Raw genomic sequence first — 23404 nt, forward strand, 5'->3', positions numbered from 1 at the left:
ATGTAATGACTGTGGTTAAGCAGCACTGTTTTAAATCAATCCTGCGGGAGGTCAGATACAGGAGGACCTCGGTCACTACACTGATTTATCAGTCCATCACAGAGATCTGGTCCTGCTCTGACACGCGTCGCCCTCTCTGATATCGATTTGGCCTGCTTCTCTTTGAGTTCTGTGTGTGTCTCAGTGGCGCGATTTCAGACTGCTCCTTGGAAGGTTACATTTAGAGCTTACTCCAAAATAAATGACATTTAAACAGATTTTAAGAACTGCTTCTCTTACCAGCTCTATGTGTGTGAGCTGCTGGGCGACAGTAAAGGGGTCATTGCAGATAGACAGCAGGTCTCTCTGTATGGCTGCCTGGGGCTTCGCTTTTAGAACCGTGAGCCGCTCAGCCGCAGTGGCGTTGATTTTGCCCAGCGCCTCCTCATACTGGCTGAGCACTGTCAACCTCCTGATGAGGCCCTGGCTCATCTGGCTGACGGCCTTCCTGTAAATCTGAGAGGAGAAAGAAGGAAATCTGTTAGCTGGAACTCAGTTTTAGGTTAATATGCCATCTGTCAGGAACTTTAGCTTTACTAGCATCTTCAGAAAGAGTACTGGGTATCAATATGAAGGTTGTTTTCACATGGTCAATTCTCTTTGGATTATTAAAGAACACCCAACTCTTAACTTTGTGCTTTAACTTTGCTTGTTCTGCGTTCCAGGGTGGTGTGGGTGATGAAAGATGCAAGTTCACAGTCCAGAGCCACAGAACAGCCATCAAAGTGTAAATTGCAGAAAAATGAGCCTTTTTTCATTCACTAAAATATCACTCACAATGTTACACAAAACTCTTCCTGCCAGGTTTATTAATAATTCTCCTCAGCTCAAGGGGAATAGGGCAGGGGACTCTTGGCTTACTGGCTGAGAGGTCATCTTATTTTGAAACTTTCCTGTGACTCAAACAGGCCATGATTAGATAACAGTTTCCTCTCTGCTCCACTTTAGCATAGAAGTTGTATAAGACGGCCGGTCGAGGGAAAGAGAACATGTGTATTTGATTTTGTGTATGTTGAGAAGGCTGAATGATCCCAAGCACCCCTTCACGGCCACATCTCTCCTCTCTGAACTTTCTGCCAATTCAGCCTCCAGAATCTGGGATCTACAACAAGACCAAGTTCAACAGGGGTGGGAAAGAACACCCAAGCCTTATAATGGATGTGGAGGGCTGGATGTCTAAACAGCAATCAAGTATGACGAGTCTGTGCTGCACTCAGACATTCGGGATAAAAATGAGCGGGCTTTCATCGCTCTGCTGGAAACAGTCAAGGCGGGACCTTTTTCTGAAATTCACTTCCCAGGGCGCAACTAATGCATCTGTCTGTGGGTGATGTGGCTGTGATAGGTGCAATGACACATGAAGAGACACATTCATGTGTCAGCCAATCAGCTGTGGCTCTGTGGACACTGCAGTTTTTGGCAAGGGGTGATTGCCAGAATGAAAAATGAAACTGCAGACAGAAAAAAATCAGGTTTTATGTAGGAGTGCACCAGAACCGCAAACACAGAGGAAAAAAAAACGTATATTTTCATCGGAAGCACAGAAAAAAACAAAGAAAAGCCTCTAACAAGATCACGACAGCATGCGAATCAAAAACTGTGCTGTAGATTCTCAACAAACAAACAGTGAAAAATGCCAAAATCTAATTTTTTGATACTTGCCAATTATTTTTAGATTGCTGCTTACAGTTTGAAGACATTAATTAGTTCCAAACTTAAAAAAAAAGATTTGTCTGAACAGGAAAAAAAGAATTTGTTGCAAAGTAACTATTAAGATTCATTAGTTGCACCCTTACACTCAACCCTCGCTCAGACACTGCAATAAACCCGGCTGATAAACACTGTATTAACTCTGCTAATGCTTGACCGCGCTCCTGCACAGTTGGATAACAGCGAGACATGCCACCAGTGAAAATCCACTTCAAAGTGAACCATCTGCCGTAGCTTCTGTCCCCACCACAAACAGAGGACAGGCCAGGGTCGGGTAAATATAGTCTCGGATCTTGGAGACAACGGCATGCGTCACATTTCTAAGCAGAGGGAGTCACATTTGCTCACCCCAACTTTTGGCGTTACGACCGAGTGAGCCTAGCGGTGGCATGCGATTCCCTTCGCCATCAACACTGGCAGCGGTCCTGAGGTGGCAGACGACTGCTCAGTGCAAGTCGACACTTCTGAGCGCATGGTTGGGTTATGCCATCATATCACTAGAGGTCCTGTTATTCTTGGCTGACTGGTGTCATTTCCTGGGGAGCACCACCTGACCCAAAGCAAAGGCTCGACTGTTTTTAGCCGTTCATTCAACCAGAGCTAATGAGCAGAGAGTAAAAGGTGTACTGGGCCGGATTGTTTTAAACTACAAACATGCGCATGGAGCCAAGTCACGATGCGGCAGAATTAGCTCTCAGCCAACTAAACGAGACCTCCCTGGCGTTCAGCATTAATCTGTGAAGCTGGCATAATCCGTGTACGAGTGAATCGAGTTTAACACAAGTGAGACGTTTCATGTCTTTAATGTTAGAACTTGAATTTAGTCTTTTATAAAACCAGTTTTTAAAGGTGTGCTTGCATTATTTCCAGGTGCCTGGTGTCTTATTTGTTTGTTAATGTTGCACATAGATGAAAACTGATTCTCCCCATTCAGGAGAAACTGATACTCCAACATTGTTCCCTTTGAGTTCCTTTGTTATCTTTGATACAATGCACAGTTCAGAGGTGAGAGTGACTCACAATATGATACCATGCAATAATCAATACGGCTGTTGCAATATCAGATTTTCACTATGCGATGATTGTGGCCAATGAAGATATCGGTCCCATTGTCTGTTTAAGCTTCTTATGCAAAGATTCTTGCAGTACCAACTTTACAATGGTGCAAAGCACACCTGCCTCCATCTGAATATTCAGTTTTTCTCCAGGTATATCAGGCACCTCGTGTGTCTAAATGATGCGAGAGCTACTAAAAATCTATCAAAATTACCATAAAAACTTAGCATGCAAAATAAAACTGCACATTTTCAGGTCAAGAACTGAGCACCAGTAAGCGAGTTCAGATCAAGATCACAGCGCCAGTTTTTTTCCTCAGCTGCAGCTTCCCTATATATCCAACCACGTCCATAATGACAGTCTTACTACAGAGATCAAGGTCCGGGAATGTTCAGAGTGTGGTCTGGACATAAGTCTGAGCAGATGTTCGGGACATCTATTCCCAGAGCGCTGTGGTTGACTCGCTAAAGAACCAGCATCCAACTCTAAACTTCAGATGTGCTTATGCTAAAGCATTTATGTTTTGATTTTCGAATCTGATTTGCAGCATTCATGTTTTGTTTTGTTTCACTCTTTCTCCAAATCAGATCTATTCAAAGCCCCATCCCGAGAAGCACTTCCCACAATTTAAACAGCTGGATTTCCTGGAAATGTCCTGCGGTGTTCACACTACCAAGAATAAGGTGTCATCCTTTCTCACCACGGGCGAGTATCTATGGACACATGAATAAACAACTGTTCAACTCTACTCCTTTCCCCCAACATTTATTTGTGGCAACGTGTGCGCCCGGGGCATCAACGCTTCCCTGAGAACGATTCAGTCAGAGGACTGTTGTTGGTCAGGCTTTGCACACCATGAGTGCACATGCTTGCATGACATTTCAGTTTATCTTCATGATATTCGGATACTATTGCTTTGTCAGTACAAAACATGCTGTATTGTAAACCCAACCCATCTTTCTCAACGAAATTATTAAGTCAACAAGTTTTTTCGATCGTCTTGATAACATCTCATAAACTACATTTCCCGCAAGGTCTAAGGACACAGAGGCAGGTACTGGATACGCAGGGGAACTCCTGGAAAGATTATTTAAAAACAGACTTAAAATAGACTCGTTTGGAAAAGAAATTGAAAGTAAAGTGTGCATTATTGCGTAATTCACCCACAGGGTGCCAATGGTTTCTCTTTATCTAGTTCAAATCTATTTGCCAGTAAAGATAATGTTTAATTTTGGTCTTAACTGACTAGCAGCAAATAGTAGCTCTCTCTCTCTCTCTCTTTTTTTTTGTTTTTGGTTAAATGTACCAAGCATGGTATTATCTCAGGTAAAAGTTCCTGGGAATCTTCACTTAATGTCCGTTTCCCTCGAAGCCAGAATCAATTTCAACTATCAAAAATGTCCACAGAGGTTTGGTGTTAACGCCAGCTGCAGCCAAGCTAGTGTGAAATCAAAAGATGTTTGCACGACCGTCAAAACACAGCGTGTGTGTCTATGAGTGCTTGTTCTGCTGTCGACCCTAGGTAAGTTTCCATGGGGGTGGGTGGGGGATCTGGAAAGCTGTAAATGTGTCCAAGTGTCATGTGAGGTTGAATTGATTTCTAGATTAAGTCAGGATCAATACTTGTCCTCGCACCATCAATGAGTCATGTGGAGCCTGATTAAAAAAGTGGAGGTGCGTGTTTTTCTTGTCTTGAGTGCTAAAGAGGGGGCGGGGGAGGGTGGGGGTGTTTATCTTCTTCATCACTATCTGGTCCTGACAAGCTGCTGCTGCAACAACTAAAACATCCAAAAATACACACACTTAGTTTGTGTGTGCCACTTTCCCGAGCAAAAGGAATGACTCAAACAATCAGCACGTGCACTGAAAGAACCCAGCCTGATGAGGACTACTATAATTAATTGTTCAGACCAAAGAAAATTTAACTGGGAACATGAGACGGGGACATGGAAGGACAGGAACACGTGTTATGAAGCCCAGTAAACTTGATTCTAGCAGACAAAGACGAATCATCATGGGATCTTCTTTTTTAATAATCATCATGGGGGAACCATCTTTCAGTGGATCCCTGCATAAAACAAACTGTCCCACAGGAAAAATGATCTACATTAGCATAGCTCTGCAGCTTGAGAAAGTGCCGTCTTGCCAAGTGCAAGCGCTCATATTTGAGAGACATTAACCTGTCATGGTTTACGTGGGGGGCTTTCACCTCTAAATTTCCATTTTGCCTCCTGCTAGTACTTTAGCTTATGCTAGCACTTCCTTTCATAACATACATAGCATGAGTCACTGCTTGTCAAAACAACGTTTCTATATCTAAATGTGTAAAGTCGGAGGGTCAGCACGTACCCCAAAGATAACAGAGGGTACGGGACAAAAAACTGTTCACGCCTACTAAAAACACGGTGCAGCGAGGCTAAAGGCGCACTGAGCCGGTGACATTCAGCTCTGCTGCAGAGGAACAATCCAAATGCTGCCTAAGAAGGAGCACTGCAGGGATGACAAAAAACCCACCTAGGCCATAAACAATGGGGCTTTTCTCTCAACCGATCCGGGCTCAAAAGTGCTTTGTGCCAGAGAAAAACCCCATTCCACCTCCCTCCGCTGCTATCTGCAAAAAATCTGCCTGCGCCTGTAGCTTTACTGCATGTGCAGTCTACCAAACAGCACTGCACAATTGGTGATAACACCTAAAACTAAACATATTATCTAATCAGCAGGTCATTTGCTACTTGAATAATCTAGAAAAACCCTTTTGCTGCGTGTTGTGGTGAGTGGAATATGAAGAAAGACAAAAGGGACTGACCTCGTCTCCGCTGGCAAGCCGGTGGGTCAGCTCTTTCAGGCTCCGCATCATCCTCTCATCCCTAAAGTCATATGGGAAGGTTTCTGTCCACTCTGTCAGCAGCTGGAGGATTTTGGGAGCAATCTTCCTCACTCTCATCTGAAAATGCAGGTGAAATATGTACTTAGGAAGGGTGAAAGAATATCCCAGTTTAATGCGATTTTTGAGTCCCGTTAGAACACAATATTTCACTGATTCTTAATGTCATTGTTTGAAACTGAACCTTATCAGCTTGGGGATCGCCAAGCCGCTGCTGCTCCGTGCACAGGTGGCACACTTTGGACATCAGTTCATAAGGATGGATGAAGAGGCGAGAACTGAGCAGGAAGGTGAAGATGTATGTCCTCTGTGGAGACAAAAGACAAATTTAGTAAATTATGATTTGATTCTTAAAGCTTGAATTAAAATATATATATTATTTAAAAGCATCTCAGTGCAACACTCACATCTGGATAATAGTCCACAGTTGGGACCAAGTGGTGAATGAGGGCCTCCAGAGACCCGGACACCAGGTTGTTATCATTATAATAAAGGCCGGGGTAGCCTTCCTCCTTGGTCTGGTACAGGTTCTTGTTGTAGCTGCCAGTGTTCAGCTGCCCTGTGAATGGTGGTGTCTGAGGCATCGTGTCCTGTGCAAACAAAGAGGACAAACACAGGAAGAGTGAGACGGTGCTTTTTAGATATTTAACCGCGAATGCTGATGCAGGTCCAGACGGATCCAAAATAGCTCCCAGACGCAAACGCAGACAGCAAAAGGTTTGTTTGGGAAATGGTTTGGACACAGTCGACACCCTTTTCCTCCTCTGGACTTTTTAAGGTTTCTGGTTTGTGGTTGGAGTTTATTTGGATGTACAAATGGACGACTGAGAGAAAAAGGAAAAAAAAAGAGCTGAAAAACAAAATTAGGGTTGGACACGAGGATGATGGAGTCTTATGAGTCATTTGGATCACAAGATAACAGGAACACACAGCTGGCAGACAGTTTGTTCAGTTTTGACCCCGCTAAGCTTTACAGGAAGCTGAACTCTTAACCCTCACAGGATTAGGCCTTTATGAGCACAACATTACTATGCAGATAATGTGCATCACCTCCAGTCCAGTAAGCAGCAACATCCAATGCCGGCGTTAACGACTGAAAACAAACGAGGGTTTAAGCTTTCATGAGATAATTACAAAATATTAGTAATTCAAAAGGTTTTCTGACGCAACTCCTAAGCGGGTGGTATTAAAGGAAGCTCTGCATCTATGCTGGAAGAGAAATAAAACTGAAAGCACACTTAAAAACATGTAAGAGCTTGTGAGAGTTTGGGCCGCACCGGAGAATCCGGAGACTTTTTTTTAAATCCTGAAAGCACATTGTATGATCGCATTGTCTGCTAACTTCCGACCCTGCCATGTGAATGTGCGTGACTAAAAGCAAGAAGGAGACTCTGTGTGTGTGTGTGTGTGTGTGTGTGTGTGTGTGTGTGTGTGTGTGTGTTGAAGAGGGCAGAATAGATCATTATGCAGGGCAGAACATGATACAGAGAGGGGCACACGTGTTCCCTGGAGCAAAGGCAGTGAGAGGTTAGGTGTCAAATCTGCCTTTTCATAGCTGAAGGAGAAACAAAACTATCCCAAACTGGATTCATATCAACTCATTCCCATAAACACTGGACTGTATCATACTTTGCATTACTTTTTTAATGTATTTTGACATTTTGCATTCCAAAACTTTGGTCCTTTTTCTTGCATTAAGCACTGCTGTCAATAGTAATTTGCTGTTCACTTACAGAATAACAGTTCAGTAATACACCTCATGACTTCCTCCATGGAAAACTCTCCAGGTGCATGCAGGTCTGCAGCAGTACAGACGTGTCAGAGGGAGAGGTGAGAAATTCTGCAGCTTACCTGCGACTGCTACAGCAACAAGTCTCGGTTTGTTGATCTAGCAGTCAAATACCCTTTTAAAGAACTGAGGATGATTTTAAAAACCTCTCAGTCTCGCATTTAAAATTCAAGTCAGCTTTCACAAAGAGAACAAAACCCTCACGTACACGTTCCTCTGCAGTTTACCAGCCTCCTGACCTCTGAACCTGGCTCCGTCCCATGCCAGGCAGACTTACGGCTGAGGAAACACAAAGAGTCTTTTCACACTTGTGTGTGTGGGTGGCGAGGTGGGGTTGGAGGGGGAGTTGGTGCAAGGTCCAGCAATCCCGCCTCCATATACCTTCACACCCCTGCCGCCTTGACAATATGCTGCCCCGTGGCTGCCTGCCGAGCCAGGAAGCCTTCAAGGCTGACGCAGTGCAGCGCTGGCAGGGAAGGAGATGCCAGGAGGTATAAATTGCACCTGCCCCACACACTGGCACAAACGGTTCGAGTGAGTTTAAGGTTTTGTTGTCCTGTGGTGGCAACCTGATTTACAGACAGTCTTACAAAAACGGAAAACATCAGCTGATCAAACCAAGTGGTGAATTAAAGAAAGAGGGGAAAAAAATCACAAGACACAGTCGTGTTTGCCCTGACACAGATACCAAAACATTCGATTTATTCATGAGCACACACGAAGCTCCCACCCAAGCCGAGTCTGCCTCTTTCACACGCGCCCCTCCATAATGCACGTGTGCACACACCCACTACAGCCATTATTCAGCCAGACAACCACGGCCATTTCCATGAGAATGGTGCGTGTGTGGAGTCGGGGCACAGCGGCCCGAGCATCTGCTGCACCATGTGGCTTCCCCACAAGAGAGGGACATCACGAGTGTGATGGAGGGAGAAAAAAGGGCTATCCTCACTCAGTTCTGGGATCTTCAAATACTCCACTGAGGTTTTCTGCTGAGCCAAAGTGCTCTTTCTCTAGCAGCAATACAGCACGGGCACAGTTACAGTTGCTCAGAGAAGTTGCAGATGCCGAGTGTCCGCAAAGCAGCCATGAATGCTCCACTGGGGTTAAGCTGAAGGGCACATCAACAGCAGCAGGTGATCCAGTGCTGAGAACATGACTCTTTCGCTTTTCCCAGCTGGGATCTGAACAGCCAACACCCTGATCTCAAGTGTGCTCTCCTAACCACTGAGGTTAGAGACGTCTGCTGCACAGAAAAAAGATAAATCATCAACTGCAAGGGAGCATCATGGGCCATATGAAAGTGTATTTATTTTCCATGAAGAATTAATCATCACCCACACCAATCCACCAATCCAAATTCTTTACAGATTAACTTTATAGATTCAAATGTGCAGGGGAAAAATTGAGGCGATATCTCTGCCAGTATCTGACGACCAGAGTTTGGGGATTTGATTTGAATTAATTTACAGAGGCCCTGTTTTCAGAAGACAGTGCAACGACTGGGTTTAATAGTGAGCTATAACACTGCAACAAGTTGTTCTGAGCTTCAGGACTTTTACATCACTCGTCCTCTCTGATGTCTCTGAGCACAATTTGGATTAATCTCATGCTGCCAGGGACAGGTGGGGTTCTTTGAAGATAAAGGCGGTCTCTTATACAAAGAAAGAAAAAAAAAATGGATCGAGGACACCGTGAGATCAGATGCTGTACCGAGTCCTTTTCCTTAATCTCTCGGTCTCATATCAGAGCAGGATTTATGCCTAGCAGCAAATACAGGTCAGAGTGTTTGAAATCTTATTTTGGAACATTTTTCTGATTTTTCCAGTCTGAAGATCTTGTTTGTTCTGTTTCAACACTTCTCTTCACTTCACTTTTCTAACAGCATTACAACTACCTTTTTACTTAGATTAGAGCCACTTTCCATCAACTGCAATATAATAACCCCGCCCACACACCCACACACATGCAACAGCTGTCGCCTTCACCAGAATCCTAAAAAAAGCATAAGATGTTTGCAAGCTCTGACAGCTGAGGCAGAGAGATTTACATTTCTTCCAGGTGTCACGTGCAGTGGTAGTAGTAGTAGTAGCAGGAGTGGTGGTAGCAGGCTGAGGGGGACCACATGTCGAGTCCTCAGGCTCTGACAAAAACAAACTCTTAGCACGTTGCTGTTGGTTTATCCTGGCCACCGGCCGGGACGGCAGCTGAAGATAAACAAGCAAAATGCCACAATTCGCCTCCGCGAGAGGGGCTGGGGGTTGTTTAGGTTGGATGGGTGGTTTTAATTAGAGCCTGACTGGTTGTTTGTGTGCAAAGCCATCTGCCTCAATGTGTAAAAGAAGTCTGGTTTGGGCTTAAAGTGGATTTAAAAACTGAAGGAAATTCACACTCTTGGTTTTTTCTAATCATTCAACAGTTAAAAGATGGTTGAAGAGAGAGAACGATCACACCCACAAACTTTGAGCTGTGCCAATCTTTGTCCTTTTAAACACATCAGAGTAAAGATGATCACATGACAGAGTGTCTAAGACGACAGGCTGGTTATAGCGCAGACTCAGCCCTGCCTTGTGATAACCTGCTGCTCCTGAAACATTTCTCCAAACTGAAAAAGTGACCAAAAATGAAACTTAAGGATTTTTATAATATATTGTTAATGTGCCTGAGGCCATAACTCACTGAAAAGTTAACAAAATGAAATTTTTCTCTCTTCCTTTTGCCACGTGGGGACATTTGGAAGCACAGAGGGTCAGCATTTAAAAAACCTCCCCAGGCAAATGTCATATAAGAAGGAAAACTCCAGCATTCACGTGAGATTACCTTCAGGCTGCAGACCCAACGATGACGCGGGCTTGCAGGTAATTTTGTTGCCAAAACGCACGGGTGGGGCTGCTCCCCAGAGGGAGAATGATGCAGTCTGCTCTCTCAAAACACAGGCTATCAAAGAAGCGACGGGGGCCCTTCCTGCCCTACCCATGCTTTTAATGACTGCTTGTGATGAGAGTCCATCAGCAGTTCGGAGATCATACAGGAAAAAGCTTCCACACTTCACTCCCATAGTTCTTAAGCTGAACTCAAGGAAACAGACGCGTTCCCTGTTTAGGCACCCCAGTGTGCTCTACCTGAGAAATTTCTCTGAAGTCAGACAGTCCATACGACTATTTAGAAGTACACAGGTCATGCAATAAAGCAGTGAGATCTGTCGTTACCCTTAAATGTGCAACAGCAATGAGGCAGAAAAGTGGGACCCACATATAGAAATACTGAAGAGAAAAAAGGATTTTTCCCCCCTTTTTAAGAAAAACAGGTACAAAGTACAACAGTATGGCAGTAAAGGGAATGCAATGCAGGCACCAAGACACTTTAAGGCAGTAAATCAACAGCCCCCACCTCCCCCCACTGTGTAAACACTGAAAGGCATGAGGAATCTCACTCATCCATGGCTCGAGGAAATGAGGGTGAGAGATAGCTGCAGAGTGGCTGGGCACGGGAGAGTGAAGTGGAATAGTGGAAGTTATCTAAATAAGGCCGGCTCATTGGTTGTGTTGTTTGAAGCCAGAGTGTGGTCAGCAGTACTTCAAATTAAAGTAAGTTCAGGAATTTGAAGCAAAAATGTAAGTGTTCCAGAGCACTGGAATGAAAAGGTAGGACCAAAACAAAACCAGATACGGCTGTGATGTGGAAACATTATCTCAGAAATAAGGAGACGAGGTTAGAGAGACTCCAACGCCAAGAACTCTGGGTAATTTCATGGTATTGGTCTTAACTTGTCAATGTGACTTGCCATGCCATTTTTGCTCTTGGAGGTTAGTAAAAACATAGCCATAACTGGTGTGATTAACATGTAATAGCAGCCATTAAAAAAGCCCCTTGACCCTGATATTCCTGCTTGCTGAGCTAAAATTGTATGAACTATTATAACTGCAAACAAGTCCTATCAGAGGGTGAGCCACACTCCTCCATCTACCCAGCAGCAGTACATCAACATATAACGTGCAGCCACTAACAGCTATGTCGCCTTTCTTGAGTATTTTCACACCAGTGTTGAGTGCTGGGATACAAACTGAGAGGGAGATGTTTGCAGCTGTTGCTCTGAGTGGTAAAAATCACAGGTTCCATATAGGACTCTGTCAGGTCCTCAGCAGTGCCGTGAATCCCTCCACCACTGCAGACACCAACACTTCCTACAGGGAGGGAACCCCCTGACAGCAGAAGCAGCGCCTTTTCAGCTGCTACTTCTGAATTTTACTGCAAATCTTTAGGATCTGATGTTAAAGTCTTGAAACCGCTCCAGGGCAGATCTGTCTGTTCTTGATGAAAGAGTGAACAGTGATTTCTGTGTACTGGTCTGGTCTGCAAGTACTGAGATCACCTTTTGAAATTCAGAAGATGCCAGATTGGTTGGTCCGATCATCAGGATCAGGACCTGCTTCATATTTAAACATTGTTCAAACAGTAGTTTCATGTTTTCTGTCTCAGTTCAACCATACTGAGCCTGTTCAGCCATTACACCCATGAGAACCAGGGAGCTGTAACTGTAGCAGAGAAGACTGTGATAAGATGAAATGTTCCATCTTACATTTTGTTGAATTTTAGCTCCTGACTTATTGATCTTTGAACTGACAAAACGAGAGGTGACCCAGGTTTAAGAAGCAGTCTGTAAACACAGCTAAGGTGAAGCTATAAACACAGCTTGTAATTCACAAAGATCTGCTGAGGTACATATGATTACATTTACCTTTTAATGGCCACTTGTGTGAAACACAGCCCTCCTGCCGCCTCAGCACCCTTATTTCACGAGAGGAAACTTCCCATTTCCCCCCAGTGCATCTGTTTTCCTGCATTTGCTTCACATCAAGCAAATCCCACCACAACCACAGGGATACCAGAGTACAGTAGCAAACATGTAATCCGCAGTAACAATAACTCATTCAAGGGCTTCCTCAGGAGGCACCCTCACATTTTTAGACGACCAGCGTCCTGCCAAATAACCAATAAACGGATTTACCTTGTCAGCACATTACGGAAACTCCAACTCATGCTCCTAATACAAAGCAGTGGCACGAAAAACCAAGCGCAGCAGGCCAGGGTGACCCAGGAGAGATGCGGGATTAACTTCACTGATCCCTCACGTCTTGCAAAGGAGAGGCAGGGAGGGAGGAATCCTCTTAGCCAGAAGGTAGTGGGGGTTAAAAATAGCCCGCCATTGACACCGATTTCAGAAATCCAATTTTGGGGGCAGGTCTTTGGGTCAATTAGGCAAAATTAAAAATCCAGATATAGCTCCTTAGTAAAGACTGGCAATTTGGGTATTACTGCCCACGGTTGTTTGTTTTTTATTGTAGGATAAAGTCAATATAGGCGCACTAATATTGGGGAAAAGGTGCAAAAGGAACACAGCAAAATCAAATTGCAAGATTGATATTCACAGATCATTTTGGAAAAGAGTCGCAGAGCATCAAGTCATTCAGATCGCAGCACGTTTGGCTGGAGATAAAGTGCGCTCTTTCACCACCTGCGCGCATTTTGGACACGTCGGGTCTGCAGAATAACATTCAACAACCAAAAAACTGTCCGGCTGTAAACACGCACAACTCACCTCAACAAGCCGTAATCCAGGGACAAACTCTTTGGTATCTCTCCTCTGAAAATACGCGAAAACAACCTCTGAGCAGCAGAGACTTTCTCCTTTCACATGCGCGCAGAGTAGGCGGTCAATCCCAGCAGTCCCTCCCGGCTCCGGACACTCAGTGCACCATTATTCAGGTGCAAACGCGAAAGAGAACAAAAAATGTGTATTCCCGCTTTCACAGCGCCAACGGGATCAAGTCAGCTCCAAGAACAAGTCGTCTAAATGAAGCAGTGCTGACTCTGTCTCTCCTCTGCAGCCTTCACTCGGGTCTGAGCTCCGGAGCCGCGAGCAGCCTCAAGACCTCACAGCGAGCGAGAGGCGGCAGCCAATCAGAGAAGAGAAGCGCCCCCTCCCTGCCTGCCTCCCTGCCTGGTCTCATCTCTTGTTTTCAATTTCATTTCTCTTTCCCTTTCTCATTTTAGTTTTGCTGTATTTACAGAAATTTCCGATGAAGCCATTCCCTTTCAAAGGAAACCCCGGACGATATAGACGGTGGTTCTAGAAACGGGAGCATATTTAAATAAAGATGAGTAAAGATTTCAACCAAGAAGTTCACGCATCAATAAAAAACTAAACAATTAAAAACAACATTTGATTAATTTTTATATGCAGGGCTATGCTTATGGTGTAATTCTGAAAGTGTTTCATGTTTTCGGGTGTTTAAGGGTTTGTTTTAGGTTGTTTTTTGGTCTTGAATCCATGAGCTCACTGATTTTATGAAATGAGTAATGCAAGCAATTTTTTGTATTAAATTTGCTTCTGCTTTGAGCTGCAGCTGGAACTTTAGCACAATAATAATGACAGCTCTAGCATACTCATGTTTAGAAATTGTAATGGTTACCATGTTAACATGGCAACATCTAAAGACAATAAACATGGTAAAGACACCAAAGAAGTCCCAGTCTGTCCATCCAGTTACACATCTGGAGCCTGAAAAAACACATTTAAACATCTGGTAATTTCATTTGTTTTTCCTTGATAGATGGTGTTTAGTGTTTATCCTGTTTGGTTTTTCGAGGGTTTTGATTTTAGTAAAAAAAAAAAAAAAAAAAAAAAAAATACTACAAGCAGCAGCAGGACAATCACAATGGCAACATTTTATTAGCAAAAGCTGCTTCCCTTTAAGAATAATGAAACAATGTAGTGTTTTAATGCAGAACATATATACTATTGGTATCGTATTTGAAAAACCATATTTTAAAATCTTTTTTTGTTTTTATAGAAAGAAGTTGGTGAACATCACCACCGCTAAAGGTTACTTTGACTTACTCTGCTCAGGTGAACATGAATTTATAGCTTTAATCAGTTTGCAAAGCCCATTCTTAGTTAGACTTTTAAAAAGACACAAGTAAAATTCAATAAAAATAAAAATAAGATAAATACAATAAATAAATGGGCAAACAAAATCATTAGAATACAAGAAACATTATATTTAAAACCAGGCGTAAATAATTTTATGTATTTAGCTCCAGTGTTACGTTCAACATATGCGTAACCCAACGGTCACCAAATTTTGTTCAAGTCACTAAATACAGAATGGAGACTTTGAAAAAGCACCACACAGCAGTGTTTACAGTGTTTCCTCTCATAGTTTAGCTGTTAGCATGCTAACATTTCCTCATAGAGGAGGACCAAAGTTATTAACGTTTATAGTGAAGGCTGAGAAAAATTCAGGAGGTTAAACAATCAGAAAGATTCAGTGTGTGGGGGCCACACACTGATTATTGCTAAAAGATGTTCATAACACTCCATCGAATGCTGAAGTCAGACTGCTTGAAATTTTCTGGATGACAATTTGGCCACTGGGTCAAACTGGGAACTCTGGTATGCTTCACATCATCTTTTCTAATCCACTATTAAAGATTAAAAGCCCATGTTTTGGGTCCAATCCTTATTTTGCGTTGTTTTTGTGCTGTTATCACACCTGTAGTCTCAACACAGTGAACCCGGCATGATAGTTGAGTCCACCTACACCAACAGGCTGACAAACCCACCAACTCAAACTGCATCCCTAGTTTCAAACTATGTGACAACAATTACAGAACTAAAGAAATGACTAAATTTGGGCTACCTGTACTGTCCTGATTAAATTATAGGACTTTATTAGTAGAAATAAAGAATTATAGAAGCAGGAAGAAACTGAACTTGCCAGCTGCTTTTTTTTTTTTCTTCAGTCATACAAAAAGTCCCGTTTAGCTCGTCAAACCAGCACTGGCGCTCTCTTATTTGTCCACACAACTCAAGATGACAACTGTTTCTAAGTGGGCGACACATAAAAGGAAGCTGCCTTTTGTAGCAAAATTAAACATTTTGGCTCGCATTATTATGTGGAAAGCCGCTATATTAGATTTCTTTAGAAAAAAAGGGGAAAAAGGATACGGATTAAATGAAATAAACATGCAAACCACAATCGTTGTTAAATGACAACTGTATTAAATCCTTTGATGCTGTGTTCTCTGGCAAACTCTAATCTTGGCAATGCCGTCGTGTTCTCTCTTATGAGATAGAGGGGCCATTGTGAGTGTGTTCTCATATTGCATTTTTATTTATTACTCTTTGGTCCAACTAGACACATCAATTAAATACAAATTTTTTGCATCAATGAAAGCCCGACTGGAGGGAGAATTGGGAGCACGGTACAAGTGAACCTTTAAACGACTTGTTTTCTTCCCTTATATCTGCAGAAAATATGTGATCGTCTAACAAAACTGATTTTTGACTGATTTTTATTTGTTCAGAAGCTTCCTTAATGTTCCTATAAGCTTAAACAACAGCAGGCTGATTACATTTCTCCCCGCAGTCAGGCCGACGAACATACAGAAACGTGAGTCATGTAAAGATGATGCACTGATTGTTAGTTTAGTCTGAGAAATCTGTACTGGATGACTTTCTCCACATGTCAGAACAGAGTAATAAGCCCTGGTACAGTAACAGCAAATCATCCCAAATCTCATCAACATCCACTTGTATTACGTAATCCAGGATTAGCGCAGATTTATGTACATGCACTAATCTGGCTTTTCTCTCGCTTAAATGACTGCATAGAGATCAGGCTTGAAGTCACTGTGGGGAAGACCACAAGGCACAAATGAAATACAGCAAGTAATGCTTATTTTCCTATTTTTTTACATCATGTGACAAAAACCACAACCAACCAGGTGCTTTATTAGTGTTACAGTTTGTGCATCTTCACATGCACGACGGTCCACTTTGGCCCAAGAGATGGAAATGTAGTAATGAGCAGGTGTACGTGAGGATGTGGGTGGTCTGCAACACGTTACGAATCCTGCGAGGTAGTCTGAAATGTTTACATGGTTATATGTTAGATTTGGTATTTAGGACGTAATAGTCAAATATACAGTTTTCTTTCAATGCAACTTTCCGAAACCGAATAATATACACACATATTTATATGAAGTACAATAGACACCACTACTTGTCCATAGTGTGTGAAACTATCCGTTCATCTGTAAGAATATATCATCATAGCCTGTGGCTCAGTTATCCCAGAGCGTATGCTTTTACACTGATGACAAAAAATAAAGGTCACAAGGACGTTGTTTTGGATAAAAACGAGCAATAAGAGCTATAAATGTTCTTAAGTTCACTTATTGGGGATTATACAGCAGGATTATAATGTAATGGTGGATCATGCTAGTCCACAGATAGGTGTGGCTTATTCTTTATTAACACAAACATCAAGTTTTAACAGACAGGTGGGATGGGTCTGTTTGTTTTGGCAGTTTTTGTTTCACTTTATCCATTTACAATAATGAAGATATCATCAGTAAGTATTCCAGTGGTTGGGTTTTCCCAGCCAAACCAGTATTGATTACAATCTGGTTCATACATGTCAAAAGGAAGTGGGGCTTTTTCATTTTAACTTGTTCACACCCCTTCAGGGTAGACAATGCTGAATGCCTGAGTGAAACGTTTCCAGTTTGTCTATTCAGGTAAGAATCAGCATGGAGCCAGCCACAGCCTGGAGGTTTAATAAAAATGTCTCCCATGAGTGTGAGAAAATTGCCGAGTGTTGCAGAAAGACAATATACACCATCGCAGCAAAGGACTGTTCAGGTGTAGCTCATTTGATACAGCAACGAAGAAGCTTGAAGCCTGGAGCGTCGGAGCTGCGCTAAAGGTCTTAGCGGGGGTAACATCCAGCCTGACATGCTGGGTATGAAATGTTCCCGCGGAGACGTAAATAAAAAGACTTCACTGTATGTTTGTGCTACTTTCCCAAAATAGCTTCAACACTGAGCAGTGAAGACAGGCGTCAGGAATTTACAGTAAACTGTTTGCCTCTTTCTGTCACCCCCCACTGTAGCAGCCAGGTCACAGCCCAGCATCCTGCTAATGGACAGCAGGGACAAACTGAGTAAACACTGAAGGAATCAAACCTGCGACTCTCTCATCACATCTGCCCTTTGACTTTAGTCTGTTATCGTCATCTGTTACGGCTAAGCTGTCAATACAGTTTATTTTTAATGACTTTTTCATGTAACAGAAGCATGTTTGATATGAATGGAGATCTGATGTGCTGTCACACAGCATGGACAGCAAAAGATGTGATTTAATTATTCATCTGTTTATCATTTTCATCTGGATTAGAAACAGGAGTCACTTTTTAATGCGGTATATTGGAATATTTCTATTAATACTACAATTCACACACATATATAATCCTATACACTGACTTCAATATTTTGATTTGATTTTGCTGTTGTTGTTCCAAGGTTGGTTCACATTGCTTCAAAAGTAAGAGAGGTTATTTGTATGAACAGTTAAGCTTTGATCTAGATCCAAGACATCAGGATGCCACCACTGAACCCAAACATGCTGAAGATGATGCAGACTGTTCCTACTTTGGCTCAACAGCTGCAATAAATAACTGAAACAAGTCACTTGTGAAAAACACATTTCAGTCGAAAACACAAACTGGTTGAAAATATACACTTTTAATTTCTGTGAAAGTGCATCGAAACAATTCTGTGACATTTGGCGAAATTCTCTGACACCGCAGAAATCCCCTAAGCAATGTGACTGCAAGAACAAGAAGGAATTCCTCTTTTACACTTCAACTGTAATTTCCTCTTTTTTGGATTTTTGAGCCCTTAAATGTCACAGTAACAGTAACAGTCATCACATTATTCTCACAGACTTTCCACTTTTTTGGGGGGGGGGGGGGACTGTGGCAGCTTGCCTCATTGCTAATGTTATTTGTTTCCACCTGAGAGGGAATATCAGTCCACACTTTGGGTCAGCCACTGTAAAGCTCCTAACTCCTGTCTTTGTTCATAGTATGATTTGGACCAGCCTGTCGCCCTGCTAAAGTCCGGCTGCCCTCACAGCTACACCCCTGCTGTTTGCTCAGACTGGTGAGGAGCTCCAGGACTCTAATCTCGTGCTCCATGCGAGCTTTCTCCCTCCTCTCCTCCCTCTCAGCCGTCTCCCTCTGCCGCCGTTCCTCCCTCTGCAGCCACTGGGCCAGGAGCTCCTGGTGCCATCGGGCGTGCTCCTGCCTCTGACTCTCCAGCTGCACCAGCAAGCTCCGGGTCTCAGAGACCAGCTGCTGGAAGCACTCTGACAGGTGCTTAAGGACAGGTTCGAGACAGGAAGGTGCAGGGTGATGGTCGGCAGAGGCAGGGATGATGTTGGGGTTTATATCTGGAGGTGCTGGGAGAGGAGAAGCAGTGGACTGGGTAAGAGTGGGAGCAGGAGGAGCAGGTAGAGGTAGGACCACATGTGGAGAAGGAGTGCTTGAGCCATTTTCCACTGTTGTACCTGCAAATCAGGATATAAAACAATACATGCATGGTGTTATTAATGACAGGATTAATTAATAGACCACAAATATTTTCACAACTGTTTGGTTATTAGCATGAAGTCTGTCGCAACTTTAACCATTCAGCCTGTTATAACTCAAGTGCACTCAGAGGAAACAAGTGTCCTTCTCCTCCTCCAAGCTTTATGTTTTGAGCCTGTAGAAAGAGGCTTTCCAGACCTGTTCAGGTCAGAGTATAACAATAATACCACATGGGAAAAATATAATAGAGTATAAAGGGTTATGTACTCGAGGAATTTCACCAAGGAGGTTAAAACCTCATTTGAAGACTTGAATTAGCATCATTTGAAGCACAAACTGCTGCTCTTGTCTGGTGGGAGGGGCTTAGAACAGAGCAAACACAGCTACAGGCTTTTTTCGGCCACTTTTCTAAGAGCAAAAAAAAAGTATTATGCTTTATTGCTAGTGATACCTGAAAGGCTCCATATTGCTAAGAACCAAAAACAATTATGTTCTCGCTTTTTATGGAACCCACTAACTCAAGAATGTCAGTCCCACATTCAACATCCAAGTTTCGAGATATCCGGTACACAGCATCTCTCGTTTCAAATCCTGGTGATTTTTTAGCCCTTTCTGGGTCTATCACACTACAGCTGTGCCATATGTCATCAATGATAACACTGGGATAAATGTTTACTTGACATTTAAAAGTGTCACGTTGCAACATATTGATATAACCTTCCCGAGCCCAGGCATGTCTGACACTGAGAGCAACATGTCTGCTGTCATTGATGATTTAGAAACTAAGTATTTAGCTACTTAACTGACCTGAAATAAAGGACGACACTTTGCAAAATATGCAGGGAAATAGCACACTTGAGGCAAAACATCTGAGGCAAAAGCAAACACCAATGCAACCAGGCTATAAAGGACGATATAGTAGGTGGTGATGTGTGACCAAAAGTAATTACTCTACTGAGCATCACCATCAGTGAGAGTACTGCAAAGGAAGGATGAAAAATGCCCTTCATTTACTGACACTTCTACGTGCTGTGGCCTGCAAGCTACAAGGATCAATAAAACATTTTTTCCCTACATTGTTAAAATCATTATCACAAATTTTCTTGAAATATCCAGATATAATTTTGAGAATCTATCTCCGACCCATACTGTTTAAACAAAATGTAAAAATCTTGTTGACTTTAGCTCCTAAAATAAGATAAATGTGTCTTATTTACATGAATATTTCAGTAACAGTACATACCGTTAATATCCGGGTGGACGGCTGTCTCCAGATAAACTTCGTGCCTGTCCCTTGGATGCTGTGAGAATCCCGTGTCGCTGTACTCAAACTCATCCACCGACTCTTCTCTGTGCTCTACCTTTACCTCAGAGTCCAGCCGACAGCCTGCTCTCTCCTCTAAAGAGCTTACATTTTGCCTCCTTGAATTCCCCAAAGAGTCAAAATGGTGTCCACTTATGTTTAAATCCGAGGTAAAACTCCCTGTCCCATCAGTGGAGTCAAAGTGGCCCTCTGACACCCGTTGGTGTGAAACAAAATGAGACCCTCCTTCCCCTCCCCCCGTCCTTCGGCCCAGCACCGCATCCATCTCGGCAAAGTATTTAAAAGTGCACGGCTGCGAGCTGTCCATGCTTCTCTGCAGTTTGGCTCTCACGTAGTTAGCCTTGAGAGTTTTCACCCGAAGCCGGCACTGGTGCGGACTCCGAGAGAAACCCATTTCACTCATGCGAGCTGAGAGGTGTTTGAAGACATGCCGGTTTCTGAGGTTTTCAGCCAAAGTCTTCTGGACTCGCTCATCGCTCCAGGCGCAGAGGAGCACCTGAGTTTCCTCCGCCGTCCAGTTAACCGAACGCTCTGCCTCTCGTTTCCCTGCACACGTACAATACAGATTTATTTTTTTCATTGTTGAAACACAGCACTGAAAACACTTGTGAGCTAGCTTATCAGGTGCATGTAAGGAAAATGATATTCTATATTTTAATACTGACTGAATATGATAAATGAAATATGAGTGATGGCACTTTATTATATAGTAGTATACTAGAGGGCCTGTACAGTGATGCTGAAATGTGCTGCTGTTACAAGTATCCCAGCTTTGGGATGATAGAGTTTGGTGTAGATGTCTGACATTTGGATCAGCAGTGGTTTGGTCCTGACTCACACAGCTAGATTAAATGATGCTGATCTGATCTCACCAGTTCTACACTGTTCTGTGTTTACTACACTGTTAGCAGAAAGGCTAACAGCACTTTGCATCTTTAATTTGTATGTTTGCAGCAGTTTTTCACTTAACTGCAAACTACGTTAACTGACACAACAGGACTGGAGAGCTCCAGCAGCGACACTGTCCCTGCACGTGTGGTAACACAACTGTGTCATAAACACAGCCAATGCTATTTTGATACACCTGTCTCTGCAGCTAATAACGAAGTGTGAGTGCCTTGCAGCTGAAATGCTCAGAATATGCCAACAAACGGATCAAGTGGATTTCATAATAAAGGATTATGTTGGTAATCAGAAACTGGAATTCACATCCATGCTTGCAGCCACCTGAGGAACCTGCTACCTGAAAACTGGCTGTTAGCAAACATGCTTATGACATAGCAAGCTAAAGTCATTCTGCATATTACTGACAGACAGCTCAACGGCGTAAAAACGGACCAACTGAATCAAAGGGGACTCTGCTGTGTCACAGACATCTCTAACGTGTGCGGCTAACAGCTAACTGAGCACTCTTCAGCCCGTGCGGCTCTGCTTTCTGTTCAGCAGCGCAGTAAAGATGCCGGCGGGTTCACACGGTCTTACTCTTTGTTGTTGACACGGAGCTGGTCGAGATGATCATCGCGGGATTCATTTTGACGCGGTGCCCCAAATGTAAACATGAAAACACACACAGCGACACTTCTCTTCCGGTTAACGGAGCTCAATGTCTGACGTCATGACGTCGAGAAAATTTATCTTGGGGAAAAAACCCCGAAAATAGTAAATTTGGGTTTTGACATTCAAAATGACTTCAACTGTTTGTATTTCTGTGTTAATTGTTTGTTTAAATAAACAATGTACACAGAAACATATCAACAACAAACTTAAGGGAGTTCCTTTCAATAATAGAAATCTGCAAAGAGATTTCAGCCGGAGAAACATGTACTGGAAATGTTTAAAATTGATCAAATTGATGATAGTAAGTGATTTATGTGATCTATAAACTATAAATCATTCTCCGTCTATTATCTGTTTCACTGTATAATTTTGGATGGACGTAGCCAAGTTTCAAAACAGGAAATCCCAGAGGAATGTTGGGATGAATACATATATTTCCTGTAATATTTTGGTCAGGAACCAATTTGACGTTCTTACACTTTATTAACAAGTTTAAACAATGTATAACACCATCTTTAAAAAGGTATTATGAAAACCCCAGTTTGCATTTGAAGACATTCAAAATGAAAAAAAAAAAAGATTTTCTAATTTTAAATTCATTTGAACTAATGTAGAAAATGTTTTTGATATGATATTTGGAATTATGATTTTAAAAAAAGACAAAAGGGAACATTTCATGACTGATTAAATGACCATTTACATGGGATTGCCAAGAAAAAGACAACTTCAATAAAAAATATATGTATGTTTGCATGTTTGTTTGTACTAATGTTGACTTATATAAATGTAACTACTCTAATTGGGAATTCTGCTTGCACCATGTTTTATATCTCCTTTGAGATCATGACATTTTTATTTCACTGTGTCTGAGATTGATATTGTAACATCACATATTCATTCAAAATAATATTGCAGTGTGTCCATATAGTGTGGGATGTACAGTTTTTATACCTAGAAGCACTGAGGAGTTTCTGCTTTACTTATCAACCCTCAAACCTGTGATGTGCTAGTTTTAGGAAACTTTTACTATACATTATCCATTATGATTATTATAATTATAGACATACATTGTTTTTAAATGCATGGTACTCTAGATTCATTAGGAAAGATGATGCAATATATAAATTATACTGATACTGCTGTATATTATCAATGCTTAGGCTAAAATCACTACAAGTGTTTAAATAACAATAAAATAGCAACAACACTGCTGATAACAGAAATGCAGAGATTGTTCTTAATACTCATTTTATCTTTTGTTTCTGGGAACCATTATTATATATCAATATAACTGAACTCTGAAAAGGTTTTCAGCTCTCTCATTAGCTTTGAACATTTAGCCAATGCAGAAAAAGATTTCACACAACACAAACACTGGCCGGAGCCACTGGGGAATGTCAGACTATTTGCTTACTGATGTTCAGCCATTATAGTGGTTCATCTCTACTGGATGTAAGAACATCTTCTATAAAGCCTACACATTCTTTAACACGGCGTTGCTATAAAAGATCCGGTAGGCTCGGTGAACCTACACTGCATAAATCAAGGTTAAAGCCAAAACATATGAAGGAAGTAAGATGTTAAACTAAAATTTGCAAAAACAAACA

The 23404-nt window shown here is 42.3% G+C and overlaps 2 protein-coding genes and 1 long non-coding RNA gene across 5 annotated transcripts in view; 1 reads left to right on the plus strand and 2 right to left on the minus strand.

Moving 5' to 3' along the window:
- The window catches only part of LOC112841790 (uncharacterized), a 43791-nt gene extending 29831 nt beyond the window's left edge, over nt 1–13960 (plus strand). The window contains exon 3 of one of the 2 annotated variants that reach the window (XR_003213156.1): nt 13367–13960. This is a non-coding gene — a long non-coding RNA (uncharacterized LOC112841790). Of the gene's footprint in view, nt 1–3392; nt 4874–13366 lie in introns of those variants that run through there. The other variant, XR_003213155.1, reaches the window with a different exon arrangement.
- rasgef1ba (RasGEF domain family, member 1Ba) overlaps nt 1–23404 on the minus strand; it is a 112121-nt gene that overhangs the window by 14341 nt on the left and 74376 nt on the right. The window contains exons 1-5 of one of the 2 annotated variants that reach the window (XM_003444539.5): nt 13078–13377; nt 6097–6279; nt 5874–5996; nt 5612–5749; nt 280–495 (exon numbers count right to left, since the gene is read on the minus strand). In XM_003444539.5, the coding sequence (XP_003444587.1) occupies nt 280–495; nt 5612–5749; nt 5874–5996; nt 6097–6273 (654 nt within the window). In that variant the 5' untranslated portion in view covers nt 6274–6279; nt 13078–13377. Of the gene's footprint in view, nt 1–279; nt 496–5611; nt 5750–5873; nt 5997–6096; nt 6280–13077; nt 13378–23404 lie in introns of those variants that run through there. The other variant, XM_005451512.4, reaches the window with a different exon arrangement.
- Nucleotides 18050–21869, minus strand: LOC102078746 (uncharacterized). The gene is made up of 3 exons (XM_005451511.4): nt 21723–21869; nt 20160–20786; nt 18050–18894 (listed from the first exon to the last, which is right to left on the minus strand). The coding sequence occupies exons 1-3, from the start codon at nt 21769–21771 to the stop codon at nt 18389–18391; spliced, it is 1182 nt and encodes a 393-aa protein (XP_005451568.1). The 5' UTR covers nt 21772–21869; the 3' UTR covers nt 18050–18388.

The sequence above is a fragment of the Oreochromis niloticus genome, linkage group LG12, assembly GCF_001858045.2.
Source record: "Oreochromis niloticus isolate F11D_XX linkage group LG12, O_niloticus_UMD_NMBU, whole genome shotgun sequence".
Classification (NCBI taxonomy): Eukaryota; Metazoa; Chordata; class Actinopteri; order Cichliformes; family Cichlidae; genus Oreochromis; species Oreochromis niloticus.

Bases quoted from the DNA above. Each gene is read 5' to 3' on its own strand.
- LOC102078746 (XM_005451511.4), bottom strand. From the start codon at position 21,771: ATGAATCCCGCGATGATCATCTCGACCAGCTCCGTGTCAACAACAAAG. The intron at 20,787-21,722 runs GTAAGACCGTGT...GTACGTGTGCAG, and splicing joins CTCCGTGTCAACAACAAAGA to GGAAACGAGAGGCAGAGCGT. The intron at 18,895-20,159 runs GTATGTACTGTT...CCTGATTTGCAG, and splicing joins CGTCCACCCGGATATTAACG to GTACAACAGTGGAAAATGGC.